The sequence below is a fragment of the Misgurnus anguillicaudatus genome, chromosome 15 (assembly GCF_027580225.2).
Source record: "Misgurnus anguillicaudatus chromosome 15, ASM2758022v2, whole genome shotgun sequence".
NCBI lineage: Eukaryota > Metazoa > Chordata > Actinopteri > Cypriniformes > Cobitidae > Misgurnus > Misgurnus anguillicaudatus.
Window position 1 is genome coordinate 33,497,871 of NC_073351.2, and position 14,796 is coordinate 33,512,666.

Below are 14,796 nucleotides of genomic sequence, written 5' to 3' on the forward strand. Positions count from 1 at the left end.
GTAAAGTCGCTTTCATTTTTGCACGCCCATTTAGTTCTGGTTGTACTGCAAAAACAACAGACTACAGCTTAAAAAAAGCAGGTTTAATCTGTGCTCGGTTGTTGACTGGATAATATCACAACAAACACAAGTGATACAAAGTTAACAAAAACTATTTATTTTAGATAAAAAGTATTTTTTGAGCAAAAAACAACTGTACAGAGGTTAGCGGCGAGCTGGTTTTGGCATGATGAAGACTTTGACAGGTTTGCTGAGGTGGATTGTGCCCTCGATGGAGCTCTCGGTGACGGGGAGTCCATCCACGCTGTCGTTCCACGCAGGTTTAGGAGCAGATAATTTACTGCTGCTGGAGCTGTAGGCCAGAAGCAACCGTACCTCGATCTGACATGGCTCTGAGGGTAAAAATATGGTGAAATTAGGCCAAGCCAACACCGGCAACATAAGCAAAACTGTTTTCAACGCTGCTACTCTGACCAGTGAGAGCTACGAACAGGAACATAAATTTCAGAGATGGTGCAAGTTATTACATTTCAATAAAATATTATAAAGACCAATCTTGGGATAAACATGTAGTGATGAACTGTGCAGAATAAAATCAGGAATGTTTAAAGTCGACGTAAATGCTTTATTCCAAAGCAGAACTGTTTCTTTAGCCCCAGCTGAGGTGCTTAACATTCTGCTGGTCTCTTACACACAGATATAAAATAACTGAAGCACGACCGAAGCCTCACTGGACTACCGTACTATTTATATCTATGAAACTGTGATCGCTCCACACTGTTTGTTACCAGCAGAGACGGATTTGTGCCCATGCTGTCAGCAACAATATTTTATACAAGGAAAACATGCAAAGATGGCTTCTGTATAAAGGAGTGAACTCAAGTCCTAATATATGCCCACGTCTAAAACTATCAGATTGAAAAAGCACAAAGGGCTCACCTGTCCAGGCTGAATGCGAAAGATAAACCTGTGTGACGAGTCGTACGCGTCCAGGTCCCGGGGTTCTGAAATCTCCAGGTTTGGGATGAATTATATGCGACTGTCCATCTGGATAGAGCACCTGTGAGTTATAAGAAAAAGAAATATGATGATTGCAATTCAATTCTGACATCCTTACTGGCTGCAAGCACATCAGTGTAGGCATATTTGTGAATGAATAAATATGTTAGCAAAATAAAAGATAAGAGAATCACAAATGGTATCATTAATAGGGTTGCAAAATTATGGGAATTTTGGAAACTTTCCATGGAAAATACACAGGAATATATGGGAATTGTAGCACATGGATAAAGACGAGTCAGATTTCGTGAAAGCAAATGTTTAGTATGTGATACAAATTGTATACATTTCCCAAAATTTCCTTTAAAGTATAACTGAAAGAAATTATGTTTTTTGAGAAAAACATTGCAGGATTTTTCTAATTTTAATGGACTTTAATAGAGCCCAACATTTAATACTTAACTCAACACTTTACAGTTTTTTTCAACGGAGTTTCAAAGGACTAATAACAATCCCAAACGAGGCATAAAGGTCTTTTCTAGCAAAACGATTGTCATTTTTGACAATAAAAATAACAAATATACACTTTTAAAGCACAACTTCTCGTGATGCGCCAGCTGACCCCACTACGTCACCGCAATACGTCATGACTTCAAGAGGTCACAGAGGACGAACGCGAAACTCCGCCCCAGTGTTTACAAGCGTCTTGAAAGAGGACCGTTCCTACGTTGTTGTATGTCAACTAATACTAATTAATGTCTTTGTGTCAGTTTATTGTTTACAATGGTCTGCAAATGTGCGTTTTATATATGTAACACGTGAACTCCCTACGTCACTACGCATTTACGTTAGGTCGCGCTGGACCGGACCTTGACGAAAAGTTGTGGTTTAAAAGTATATATTTTTTATTTTCTTGTCAAAAATGACAATCGTTTCGCTAGATAAGACCCTTATGCCTCGTTTGGGATTGTTTATAGTCCTTTGAAACTCCGTTGAAAAAAACTGTTAAGTGTTGAGTTAAGTATTAAATGTTGGGCTCTATTAAAGTCCATTAAAATTAGAAAAATCCTGCAATGTTTTCCTCAAAAAACATAATTTCTTCTGGACTGAACAAAGAAAGACATCAACATTTTGGATGACATGGTGGTGAGTAAATTATCTGGATTTTTCTTTTAAGAAAATTGAATATTCCTTTAAGTATTTCCTTGTTCAGTCGAGATTATTATTTATATATATATATTTTTTAGAAAAAACATTGCAGGATTTTTCTGATTTTAATAAACTTTATTGGACCTCAACATTTTTAATTCAGTTTAAAATTGCAGTTTCAACACAGATTCAAAGGACTCTTAACAATCCCAAATGAGTCATAAGGGTCTTATCTAGTGAAACAATATTCATTTTCAGCTAGAAAAATAAAAAATACGCACTTTTAAACCACAACTTCTCGTCTTGCACCAGCCCTGTGACTTGCCTTACATAAGCACGTCGAAAGGTCATGCATGACGTATGCGAAACTTCCGCCCCAGTGTTAACAAGTGTGGAGAAAGAGGACCGCTCGGATGTTGTTGTATGTGTATTGATAATAATTAATGTCTTAATGTCAGTTTATTGTTTAAAATTATCCACAATGTGCATATCACATATGTAACGCGTGACCTTTCCATGTGATTACGCAATTAAGTGAAGTCGCGCTGGTGTGTCACAGCCCAACTGAAAAATCCAGCAAAGACCAGCATAAGTTGGTAGCTGGTTTTAACAGGTTTAAGGTGGCAGTAGCTGGTCTAAGCTGATTCTCCCAACCTGGCAAAGCTGATGGGTCAGCTGGTCTTTCAGCCTGACCAGCTAAGTCCAGCTAAACCAGCTTAAAAAGTGACCAAAACACAGCTAGACCAGCTTGCTACACCAGCAATACCAGCTTATGTTGGTCTAAGCTGGATTTTTCAGTAGGTACTGCTGGTGCAAGACGAGAAGTTGTGGTTTAAAATTACTTTTTTTTTATTGCCGAAAATGACAATAATTTTGCTGACCCTTATGCAAATATTAGGGTGCAATGCGGCACGACGCGACGCGGGTGTGCGTTATTTTTAAATAATCAAAGGACCGGAGTAAATTATTCCTCTTATACCACGATTACCACAAACCTTGCTCTGGTGCCTATTTTTAAGACATTTTACAAGTTAGGTGTGCGGTTATCCGAAATTAATGCATACCCACAGAACATTTCTCAGCCAATTAGAATACAGCATTCAACAGACCCGTGGTATAAATTGAGAAAAATCCTTAATTTCTTCTTGACTGAACGAGAAAGAAAACGATAAACATTTTGGATTACATGAGTAAATTATCTGGATTTTCTTTTTTTAAGAAAGTGGAGTAATCCTTTAATTTCTTACATTTTCCAACTTGGAATATTTCCAAAATTCCCAAGAAATCATTATGCATCCAGATTAGTTTGGTTAGATTTTTTACGAATGTCTAATATGATCTGAAGGACTCTGACCTGCACTTTGACTGTTGTCTGTGGATCCTGCACATGTTCAAGAGTAGCGTCGATATCTAATGCCACCACCAGACCAGAAGTGAATCTTAAAGGATTGTCCGATTCTCCTGTCGGCTCTATAATTGTCGCCGATGCCCTGTGAATCTGGTAAACCAAAATAAGATACACTAACATATGACTGTTCAACAATAAAGGCAGTTTTTTTTAAACATCTCGAATCTACAAATCTGCTCGGGTAGTTTGAGATGAATAAATCTGCTTTGTCGCAGTGTGGTCTGAAGAATTTTAACAAGATCAGTGGGTTTACAGGCCACCAGCCTGGGCATCAACTCCAAGAGTTTTTCCACAAAACTGTCCTGGAAATGTGGTAATTCTGTCACGAACAGCCTGAAAACATGAAGAGACTCGGGTTACTCTTAACATGCCAAATGCATTACAGCACAACTTATCTGGGTAAAAAGTAGGGCTGTCACGATTATGAAATTTGTCTGATGGTTAATTGTCTATTCAATTGTGGCGATTATGATGTTTTATTTGCTTTGACATTTAATTCTTATACATTTTTGTTTGTTCATGAAATAATTTTCACACAATGTTGTGATTATTTAAATGAAACCTTTTGCAAGGTTTACCTGGCAGTAAATATTAATACACATAACACATATTTAAAAGTCATTATTTAATTAATATATATCTTTCAAAAACTGAAAGTTCTTCATAAGCAATACACACAATAAAGTGTCTGATAAATTAATGAAAATAAAAATGTAATCAAAATAAACTATCCCAGAACAGGCCTTAAATAGTAGCCAATCCTACTGAGGTCATGTACTGGACCACATGCCTGTAATGTTAAAAAAAAAAAAAATTCCTGCAACTCCCCCTTGTGTTTTTTAGAGAGATGTGCAATCATTGTGGTGATCGGAAATCATTGCGATTGCGATTATTTAATCATTGTGACAGCCCTAGTAACAAGTTCTTCACCTCTGAAACGCCTCCACATCTTGTAAGAATTTCTCACAAACACCAAGAACACGATCAACTCTGTTATAAAAAAGAGATAGATGATAAGTCTTACATCTTTGAGGTCTTATTGTATTAAAAAAAGTGTTTGTGACAAAGTGCTGACCCTCGTTTGGATCGGGCCGTAAGGATGAGCTGTAACGCTTTCGCCTGCAGACGAACGTTGTGGATAGTGGCGATCTGTTGCGTCTCCAGTCCGCTGTACAGGAACTCTAGTTTGTATGTCTCATCCAGGATCTGACATTCAGATAAACAAACATAGGCCAAGAACATGAGTAATAAAACGCAAAGCTTCAAGACATTGAGATTTGGGTTTGTTGCTGTTGCACAGGACTACCTGTCGTGCAGCTGTCGATACTTTGGCATTCTGTTTAAGACACAGAGGAACAGCCATGGTCCATAACTTCTCTTGGAGAGCCTGGGAATAAACCGAAAACAAACATTTCTCATTGGCACTGTGATGTGAAGCCTTGAATATATTATGCGTTAATAAACGGCCATAGTAGTAATAAAAGCATGAATAAGTAAGCATGAAAATTCTGGTAAAGGTTACGATATTGCACAAGTGTTTGTAGTAATGCAAGACTTGCTTGAGATGTTCCTCTTTTGTAAATAATTTTAGATAAAGCCATGTGATGGAAAGTAGATGTAATATTGGAGTCTCAGCACTTGTATAGTGGTGTAGTATTTGTAGTGACCTTGGTAAGCAGCAGTTGGCAGCGCAGGTACGTGGCACAGAAATCTGCAGATCCAGCCAACTCTGTCTGCAGCTCGCCTAGCCGCTGCAGATCTCTGCATGCGAACAAACAAAAATCATTGCAACGACAAATTTTCTTTTTGGAGATCTTACAAAATGACATTGCTTAATAGAGATGTAGTGGTAATGGTGGTAATGCACAGCCACTCATTGCTTATTGCTTTAAAATATTTGAGAATCTTAAATCTTTCATTATACTCAGGGTTCCTACACAATTTTCATTTCAAAATTCCATACTTTTCCAGACTCAAATTTCCAGACTTCCCTACATATTTTCCCGACCATATTTAACTTGTTCCCTCTAAATTCTGATAAATAAAACGGCTAACAAGTATGTTACATTCTAAACATTTAGTATTGGTGTGGTTTTTTTTGCCTTTTATTAGGATAGGAAAATAGCTAGACAGCTAGATGGGAATATTTAGAAATTATATATTAAAATTTTGTGACCTTAACAAACAAAATGCTAAACCAGTCACAAATTTTTTAAAGGGTTATTAATTTACCCACCAAAAATTTTCTATCCCTCATGTCATTCTAAACTAATAAGATCCAAGTGTCAAAACGATCTTTTGGCAGTGCTGGCAGACTGATCCAAACGGCATAAAAAAATGATTACATATATAATATTTTTTATTTATTATATAGATTTAGAAATTCTTAATTTTACATTTAGAAAACGAAGTGGGCACAATAGTCTGGAAACGTAAATATTTTCCATTCTATGATTTGTTTTTTCCATACTTTTCCAAACCCGTAGGAACCCTGATGTGTAATAACAGGTGTGCATTTGCTTTAAAAGTTTAATTTACGAGTTTGCATTATCTTATTACCCTATCGATTACATGTTAAAGCATATTTGGTGTGCTGTCCAAGAGGAGCACTCTGAGCTCAAAATATTAGCCCGAACCCAGAGTACGCCCCCTCTTTAAATGGGACAGATATACCAACAGAGAGTAAAGCCGAAAGTATACTAGGGATGTCCGTGTATGTGCGCTGTCCGCATGACGTAATTTTCGTGTATGTCCGCGACCGTCCGCATGCAGCCCAAAATTTGAGACCGTACAACAGTGCATGCGTGTGAAAATATTTAGACAGGACACTCCACTATAAACAATTATACAAAGGAAATAGACAGCATTTGCACACACACTATCGTTTTTCTTCTTAAATTTTTACTTCTTCCAAGAACATAAAGCTGTGGAGCATGTTCTTTACCATAATGTTTGATTCCTGTTCTTTGTTGTCTTCTTGTTTGTTCTAAACTGTGTTTGCAATGGTGGATCGGTTACTTTTCTTCACCTATCCTAATGTTTTAATGTACTGTAAATGTCGCCAAATCACTGCTGCCCTGACGGCCTGGTAGAGTAATAATTTGAATAAAAAATCATTTGTATTGCGTATAGTGTCGAACGCTTCCCCTAATTGGTTGGATTGCATGACCATGCTCCTCCCGAACTTAAGTTAACTAAACTTCATTTGAGTTATGGTTTGAACCTGATCGTAAACTCCAGCAGATCCTGAGCTCCAGGAGACTCCAGGTTCTGAAGGGCGCTGACGCGAATGATACTGTCCTGCAGAAACTTCTGTGCAGACTCCAGACTGCCCGAAGCCACACCTGAAGTCTCCAAACCAGCAGTCTGCTTCCTGCCCGGCAGCTGATAGAGAAGATAAGAAAACAAATGAGGATCAAATAGCTGTTTATTGACACGAATCATTTGATCAGGTTTCTTACCCGGAGATGTGGCACCAGGTGGGACAGGCTGTCACGCAGGTAAGCGTAGTGGCGAAACGTGTGATCGGAGAACAACGCTGGCATTGTGGGACAGGATTTGGCGGCGTTGAACACCAGCACTAATACAGCAATGTCTGAATAAACACTGATCAGGAGAACAGCAACTAAAAAGACACCTAAACTGATCTCGGTGCACAAAATATCATTATTCTTTACTGCAAATTTGTAATAAATAAAAATTCCTAATATGCTTTGTTATTTCTAGAGATGCACCAAAATATTGGCCCATAATTGGTATCGGTCGATAAAAGCAATTTTTCGCGCCATCGTTTAAAAACAGCCGATAGTTAAGGCCAATATATCTTGTCAATCAAAAGAGCAATGAATTTGAGCTCCGTTTATAATGTAAAGAAACATCACTAGTTTAATGTCAATAAAGGTATCCAAGGCACTCTTCCATTCAAAAAAGTTTCATAAAAAGCCCCTATTTAAACATGGCTACATAACATTTAAAAAAAACATTACCGTATTTTCCGGGCTATAAGTCGCACTTTTTTCATAGTTTGGCTGCGTCCTGCGACTTATAGTCAGGTGCGACTTATATGTCAAAATTAACATGAACCAATATAAAACATTACGGTCTACAGCCACCAGAGGGCGTTTTATGCTGCTCTTCTAGCCCACCCTTGAAAAAATTAACTGAAATTAAAGACAACTGAGAAAGACTTAACACAAACAAAATGCCCCCAAAAGAAAATCCTATTCTGCAGATTATGAACTGCAATTAGTAAAATATGCAGCCGAAAAAAAAAATTTTCTGAATAAATGCGACTTATAGTCCAGTGCGACTTATAGTCCGAAAAATACAGTAAACTGCCGCTACGCGTGGATTGCTGCCCGGTTTAATGTTTTTTTTTAGGCTTTATATATCTCTTTTTTTAATACGAAGAGTGCCTTGGATCCCCTTTTTTCTAAAATTTCTTCCGCTATTTCTGAGGATTTCTTCTTATTTTATATCACTAGTTAAATGTTCATAATTAATTGTCATAACATTCAGAAAATTAAATCTTCAGAATTTAGTTCATATAACCAAAAAACGATCTGTATCGTCAAATAACTGAATAATTGGCTATCGGTAGAAAATGTTAATATCGGTGCATCTCAAGTTAGTTTACATTACTATTTCAACTATAAACGTACTGTAAACTACTGTTTAAAGGTTTAAGGGCACCTATTATGCAAAATCCACTTTTACAAGGTGTTTGGACATAAATGTGTGTTAGCAGTGTGAACACAACCACCCTACAATAAAAAAATCCACCCACTCCTTTTTAATCCCCATTAAACCATGCTGTTTTGATTCACTTGTTAATGTGATGTCACACTGATAAAGCCCTGCCTGCAGCGTCTCTTTTGGCAAGGGAGTGAGGAGCAGTAGCTCATTTGCATTAAAAGGTACAGACATAAAAACAGCAGGTGTTTGCTCCCACCCAAATAGAGGCATTTTGGAAATGCTATAATAAATGATCTGTGGGTTATTTCGAGCTTGGGCACACCTAAGACTTGGGCACAATAGGTGCTCTTTAGGGTCACTTGACTAAAATGTTTCTCATAACAGTTCGAACTAAAGATCTAAATGGTTTAAATTCAATTTGTTGTCAAAAATATAATTGTGCAAACATCTTCCTTTCATGAGGAGCATGATGGGATGTTTCTCAAACAGTACTGATAGAGTTCTCATGCAGGCTAAACGTTTGGCTGCTTTTCATTCACTTATTCCCAAAATAAATCCAGTGCCCAAAACTTTGACAGGTCATGTAAATGCATGTTTAAATCTCATGGGTTTGCTGTCATGTCAGATATGCAGGATACAGGCAGGGTCATCCATGTCTGGTTCTGGGGTGTCAAAATACGGATGAGTGCTCAGAAGCTCTGGAACAATCGGCAACACAAGAGTCGGGTGTCGGGCACCGAGGAACTTCAAACACCTGGAATGAAATAAGTGGTGAAAGAGATAAAAAGAGATTGAGGAAGAGAGAGCAACGTCCTCCAAAACTCACTTCCAGACCGAGTTGCGGTCAGTCGGGTATTTGCTGAGGTTCTTCAGGAGCTCCAGCAGGGCCAGCTGGATGCACTCTTTAGTGGAGACGTTAGTGTAGCAAAGCAACTCGTGCAGAGCCTCACGGATGTCCCGCGATGAGTCCTAAAAAAACATGCGCTTTAAAACATGTAGCATTTTGCATTGGACACAAACAGTGTCATCTATATCAATGCGTCCTCTGGTGTCGTACCTCCAGTACTGCGAGCACAGTGTCCAGCTGGTCCTCTCTGAGGGTGATGTGTGTGGAGATCTGCCGCAACACGTGGATAGACTGCAGTCGCACCTCCTCGATTTCATCATTAAACATGTCTACCAGAAAGTCCAGACACTTTTCTGCGAAGCTGGTCGACGACTGAGCGAGCGAACAGAGAGCTTCTACTGCAGCGATACGCACCTCTGTGACAAAACATGAGCACGATATCAAACATCTAAAGACAAAGTGTTAAATCCCCCCCAAAGATGTTGACCAAGTATTAAACTAGTACATACCATACATTTCATCCTCCAGCCCGTGAACGAAAGCCCCACAGGCTCCAGAGTCGATGAGATTCACACCTGAAGTATCCACTTTCTCTTTGGGAGCATCATCGGCCCAACGTCGTCCAGATGAGAACTCTCCGGACGCGTACAGTTCTTTAGCTCGCTCATGAGCGGTGCGCTTTCTCTGAAATTTTGTTATGCAAAACAAAGCTAAATAATCCATTTGTGCATTTTCTTATAAACACTGTGGCTCAAAATGTTGTTTTATTTGCATTGTGTGGGAGTTTGGGGCGGGGCTATCTGTTTGCACAACCAATAGCTGATGTGAAAGTGACGTGAAAGCGATTTTAATTTCCATACTAAACAGAATTTGCTTGCATGATTTTTGCCATATTTGTGTGAAAATACCCTTAGATCTGACATCAGTTTCTTGTCCAAAGTCTGCTCCAGGAAATGAGGACTGACTTGAAGCATAGAGCCCTAAAAAAAACAAAGAGACAACCAAGTTAATAAAGGGGTCATATTTTGAGTTTTGTAGATGAAAATAAGAGCTTATGTGAAGTTTTAGCTCAAAATATCCCACAGTTAATTTATTATAACATGTTAAAATTCCCATTTTGTAGGTCCGAGCAAAAATTTGCCATTTTTGGGTGTGTCCTTTAAAATGCAAATGAGCGGATGAAATGCATACAATGATCGCAATGAGGGTGGTTTGTTGCAATTGAAACTCAATTGTGCTTTCTCTCTCTCTCTCTCTCTCTCTCTCGCTCTCTCTTTTATTATTGTAAAAAATTATTGTATTATTGTAATTGGCCTTGCTACCGACCTCACAAAACTGGCGAAATCTGAACGACCTAATTTTTCACATGCTTGCAAAAACTGGCTTACCAAAACTAAGTTCCTGTGTTGATCTTTTTCACATTTTCTAGGTTGATAGGAGCACTGGGGACCCAATTATAGCACTTAAACATGGAAAAACATGCTATGACCCCTTTAAGAAACCAATTTCAAGATAACCCATTGCAAAACCCAAAACTTACCAGCAGCTTAGCAGCTTGCACCCTGACTACCCATGATCCATCACTGACCATGTGACAGATCTTCCCAAATGAGTCGTCCACCAGTCGGATCTCCTCATTGGACGATGGGATGGGAACAATGCTGTGTGGGAAACAAACTTGAATTACATTTTAATATTACATCAACACCCTCCTGAGATTTTGAATTTAAATCAGGTTAGTCCTAACATATGAGACAAGCAAAGCATGCATAAGAAACAAAAATGTTCAACTGGGGGCCACAAGCACCCTGCATTTTGGATGTATATCTTAATCTGGTCATCCCAAATTTGGTGTTAGATGGGGAGAAATATGAAAGTGTGGATGAGACAGAATAAAACAATGTCCAAAACACAAAGCATATCTAACACAACAATCTCTGAGTATAAACAGCCCCTTTACCTTTCAGGGTAAAGCTGACTCAGGACCCAAACCATCTGTACAGCCGCTGAGCGAACCTGTTCATAATCATCACTCAAGAGCTTACAGGCCTGACAAAGAGAGGAGACACATTAAACTTGCATTGTGTTAGCAGCCTAATAGGTTGTGGGTTCAATCCTAGGATACAAACATTCTGATAAAATGGTATACCTTGAATGCATCATATATCGCTTAGGATCTGCCAAATGCATAAATGTTAAAGTTTTTTACCTGGTTATAAATATTCTGTTGGATTTTCATTCCTCTTTCATGTAGCTGCAGCTGAAAGAGAAAACCCCCCACAAACAAACTGCATTCAATGCTGTTTAACCAGAATGATATCACAGAGACGGAGAGTTTAGGCTAGGGTTAAGGTTAGTGTACCATGGCTTTAATGGCAGCTGAGCGGACACGAGGGTCTTGGTCCTGGAAGAAGTCACTGATGACACATTGCACGTCCCGTACGGATGACATCTGTCCTGCTGGTCCAGGATCAGTCTCTTTACTGAGAGGTTTATCTACCGTCCCCAGACAGCCCAACAGCGGCAAACACTTGTTCCTCACCCCAAAATATGTGCTTGACAGATGCTGAGGAGACATGTGAAAAATACTGTATCACAAACCCCATTCACACAGCACTTTGAAAATTTCCGTTAAATCGGCAAAGAGGCTTCTGTGTGAACACAAACAATGTTCTGGGATCGCTCCAGTAAAGAGGACCCGTAACATACTGTGTGAACAAGGCGTAGAAATAATGCCGTAGGGCGGACGTGCATGTAATCGCAACAAGAAGTTATGGTTCAGCTCTTTGACACAGGGATTTAAAGGAACACACCCACATTTGTAAGATCTCAGCTTCAGTGTGGATAGCCTACATTTGTCGTCATGAAAGTTGATCTGCATTTAAAGGAACACGCCCACATTTTGGGAATTTAGCTTATTCACCGTATCCCCCAAAGTTAAGTCCATAAATACCTTCTCATCTTCGTGCGTGCTGTAACTCTGTCTGACGCAGCCCCCCTAGCTTAGCTAAGCACTAAGACCGGAAGTGAATGGCTCCAGCTAGCATACTGCTCCCAATAAGTGACAAAATAATGCTACTTGGGCGGAGTGATTTGCACAACTCTGACCGAACTCTCTGCTGCTCCCCAGGGGGCTTCTCGGGTGCTGCGAGCAAATCACTCCGCCCAGGTAGCAGTGCTTCGCCTTCCGAGAATATAGTTCCCAGTATGTATACTGGTAAAAGATGGGTGTGTCTCATATGACCTTGTTATTTGTACACGTTGTGACTATACAAATCACAACACATAAATAGGAAAATGTTTGCGTTATTTTGTCACTTATTGGGAGCAGTATGCTAGCTGGAGCCATTCACTTCCAGTCTTTGTGCTAAGCTAAGCTAGCAGGAGCTGCGTCAGACAGAGTTACAGCACACATGGAGATGAGAGAGGTATGTATGGACTTATCTAACTCTGGGGGATACAGTGAATAAGCTAAATTCCCAAAATGTGGGCGTGTTCCTTTAAATGCAGATCAACTTTTATGACGACAAATGTCGGCTATCCACGCATCCACCAGCATGACAGAACAGCGCATCATTCTTATGATCTTTTCACATACAAAAATGCATGAGCACGGTTTCTCAAGAGAGAAAACACGGATAATTAGCAAATTTCAGACGCTGTGGAAAAAAAATACCAAGTGCAGGAATTCAAATTTACGTCACGTGTCTTTACGGGATCTTTACGGTATGTGTGTGAATGCACGCACAGATTCTGGGAAATCATTGGCAGTACGAATCAACCAAAAATCAAACGATCCTGGAAAATCCCAGAAGCATTTTCTGTGTATTTTCTGTAATCTCTGTGTGAAAAGGGCTACACATGCTAGAAAGTCCAAAGTCACGGAAATAATCTTTACCTTGCATGCTAGATCAATAAGCCTCTGAATAACTGCAGTCTTGTCTGGGAGTTGAGTGCCAATAATCAAAAGAGTATCCAACAGCTGAGCCAAAACCTGATGAGACTCTGAAAAAAGAAAGAAGAAACTTAACACAAACACACATTTACACTTACTATAATCTACTACACAAATAAACACAGAAAATAATGACTTACTTTCATTGCTGAGAGTGTTTACAACATCATCCACTATGCAGTCCGGAGAGAAACCCTGTGTCTTTGACAGTGAACCCAGTAGAGACGCAATCTTCAACCGGACAGAATTATCAGACTCCTGCGGACCACATTACCACACTTAAGTTGTTATTTCATCTTAACAAAATCTGTGTATCTTGGACAACTCGCAAGCTTTATAACATGGCTCTTTACTTTATAATAATGTTCCAGCAGTATACGCAGTACTCCCTCCACGCTCTCCGCCTCCACCGGCTTGCGTGCGAAACTCAGCAGGTGCTGTAGGGCGTCTGTCGGGCTGCTGGCTTTACACAGATCCACATGAAGAGCTGCTGATTTACTGGGTTTGGTCAGCCGAAGCTTTTTCGCTGGAACCTCTTCAAGAGACACCTGCTGTAAACAACATTAAGATCTGTGTTAAATATGCATATATAAATAACTTAGACATATAAATAGTGCATATGCTATACAACTCATGTTTCAGCTGACTAAAATAGACTGTAAATAAAGAAACAGTAAATATTTGTGTACGTGTCATCAGAAGCATAGTAACAGTTACAAATTGGTTTCCATTACGAATACCATTACTAGCTGTTTAAAACCATTACACAATCCCTTTATGTAGTGTGTTTGGGCTTTATTTAATTCATGTTGTGGTCCCCACCGTATGACAGCCCACAATAAAACCCAACACATTACCAGAACATGCATACAGACACCATTACAGTTCCCATTATAAACATTAAATCCCTAAGAATTACTGTGATGTTTTCAGAAGGACAGTAAATATCACACAGGCGCTAAAGGCTACGATTGCATCTCCTATCGTCGTGTAAGGTTACGTTACGTGGTTATCGTAATAGCCTGATCTATCATGATACGCATTTATAAAAATTCATGTGTTCACCTGAACTACTTTAGAGAACTCCTCATAAACCCTTTTCTTCAGATGAGCTGCCATTGCTGCTGTTTATGCGAGGCCGCAGCTGACATGCGCAGTAAACGCCTACAGCGCTTCTTCACGTAACGCGTTCACAATACTGCACGAGAACAGCGCCACTACATGGACGGAGGACCTGCAGAAAATACACCAAAGGTTATTGATATTATTTAGCTTTTAATAGTTATTTATTTTTATTAAATAACTATTTAGTTTTAACAACACTGCAGTGCACTTAGTGCGAAGTCAGTCCTACGTAAAAGAGCCAGTCATAAATTGCAAAAGAGAACAGAAATACTGATAATAATTGAATGGACAACTTGAATATACCTATGAAAAACACAATGTAAATGCCAAAGATGAACGATTTCCTGCGAGGGGTCTTTACAGATAATATAGCTTTAATAACAGCTTTAGCTGGTCAAGCTGGTGAGTCAGCTGGTCTTCCAGCTTGGGTCCCCAGTGCTTCTATCAACCTAGAAAATATGAAACTACGTTTTGGTAACTACGTTTTGGTAAACTATTTTGCAAGCATGTAAAAATAGGTAATTGGAATTGGGCTCCCCTTATTGACCTGAAATGTGAGAAAATGAGAGCATTGTCCATTTGTTTTTATAATTGTATTTACACAAAATTATTTTGGTG

At 39.1% G+C, this 14,796-nt stretch overlaps 1 protein-coding gene across 2 annotated transcripts; it reads right to left on the bottom strand.

Annotated features, from left to right (window-relative positions):
* Positions 1-136: 136 nt before the first annotated feature.
* ints4 (integrator complex subunit 4) lies at positions 137-14,273 on the bottom strand. 2 transcript variants are annotated; one of them, XM_073853847.1, is made up of 23 exons: positions 14,119-14,273; positions 13,407-13,601; positions 13,194-13,311; positions 12,997-13,103; positions 11,461-11,664; positions 11,308-11,358; positions 11,059-11,147; positions 10,639-10,759; positions 10,007-10,078; positions 9,608-9,782; positions 9,309-9,514; positions 9,078-9,220; positions 8,890-9,005; positions 7,018-7,151; positions 6,780-6,940; positions 5,224-5,317; positions 4,863-4,943; positions 4,632-4,762; positions 4,487-4,546; positions 3,727-3,889; positions 3,503-3,643; positions 940-1,060; positions 137-392 (listed from the first exon to the last, which is right to left on the bottom strand). In XM_073853847.1, the coding sequence occupies exons 1-23, from the start codon at positions 14,170-14,172 to the stop codon at positions 205-207; spliced, it is 2,925 nt and encodes a 974-aa protein (XP_073709948.1). In that variant the 5' UTR covers positions 14,173-14,273; the 3' UTR covers positions 137-204. The 2 variants fall into 2 exon arrangements, with proteins under 2 accessions (XP_073709948.1, XP_073709946.1); XM_073853845.1 differs by having other exon boundaries at positions 13,407-13,604; positions 14,119-14,268.
* Positions 14,274-14,796: the final 523 nt, after the last annotated feature.

Excerpts from the sequence above, each read along its gene's own strand:
- ints4 (XM_073853845.1), bottom strand. The coding sequence starts at position 14,172 with ATGGCAGCTCATCTGAAGAAAAGGGTTTATGAGGAGTTCTCTAAAGTA. Across the intron at positions 13,104-13,193 it reads AAACACTCTCAGCAATGAAA|AGTCTCATCAGGTTTTGGCT; the intron begins GTAAGTCATTAT and ends TTCTTTTTTCAG. Across the intron at positions 10,760-11,058 it reads AGTCAGCTTTACCCTGAAAG|CATTGTTCCCATCCCATCGT; the intron begins GTAAAGGGGCTG and ends TTTCCCACACAG.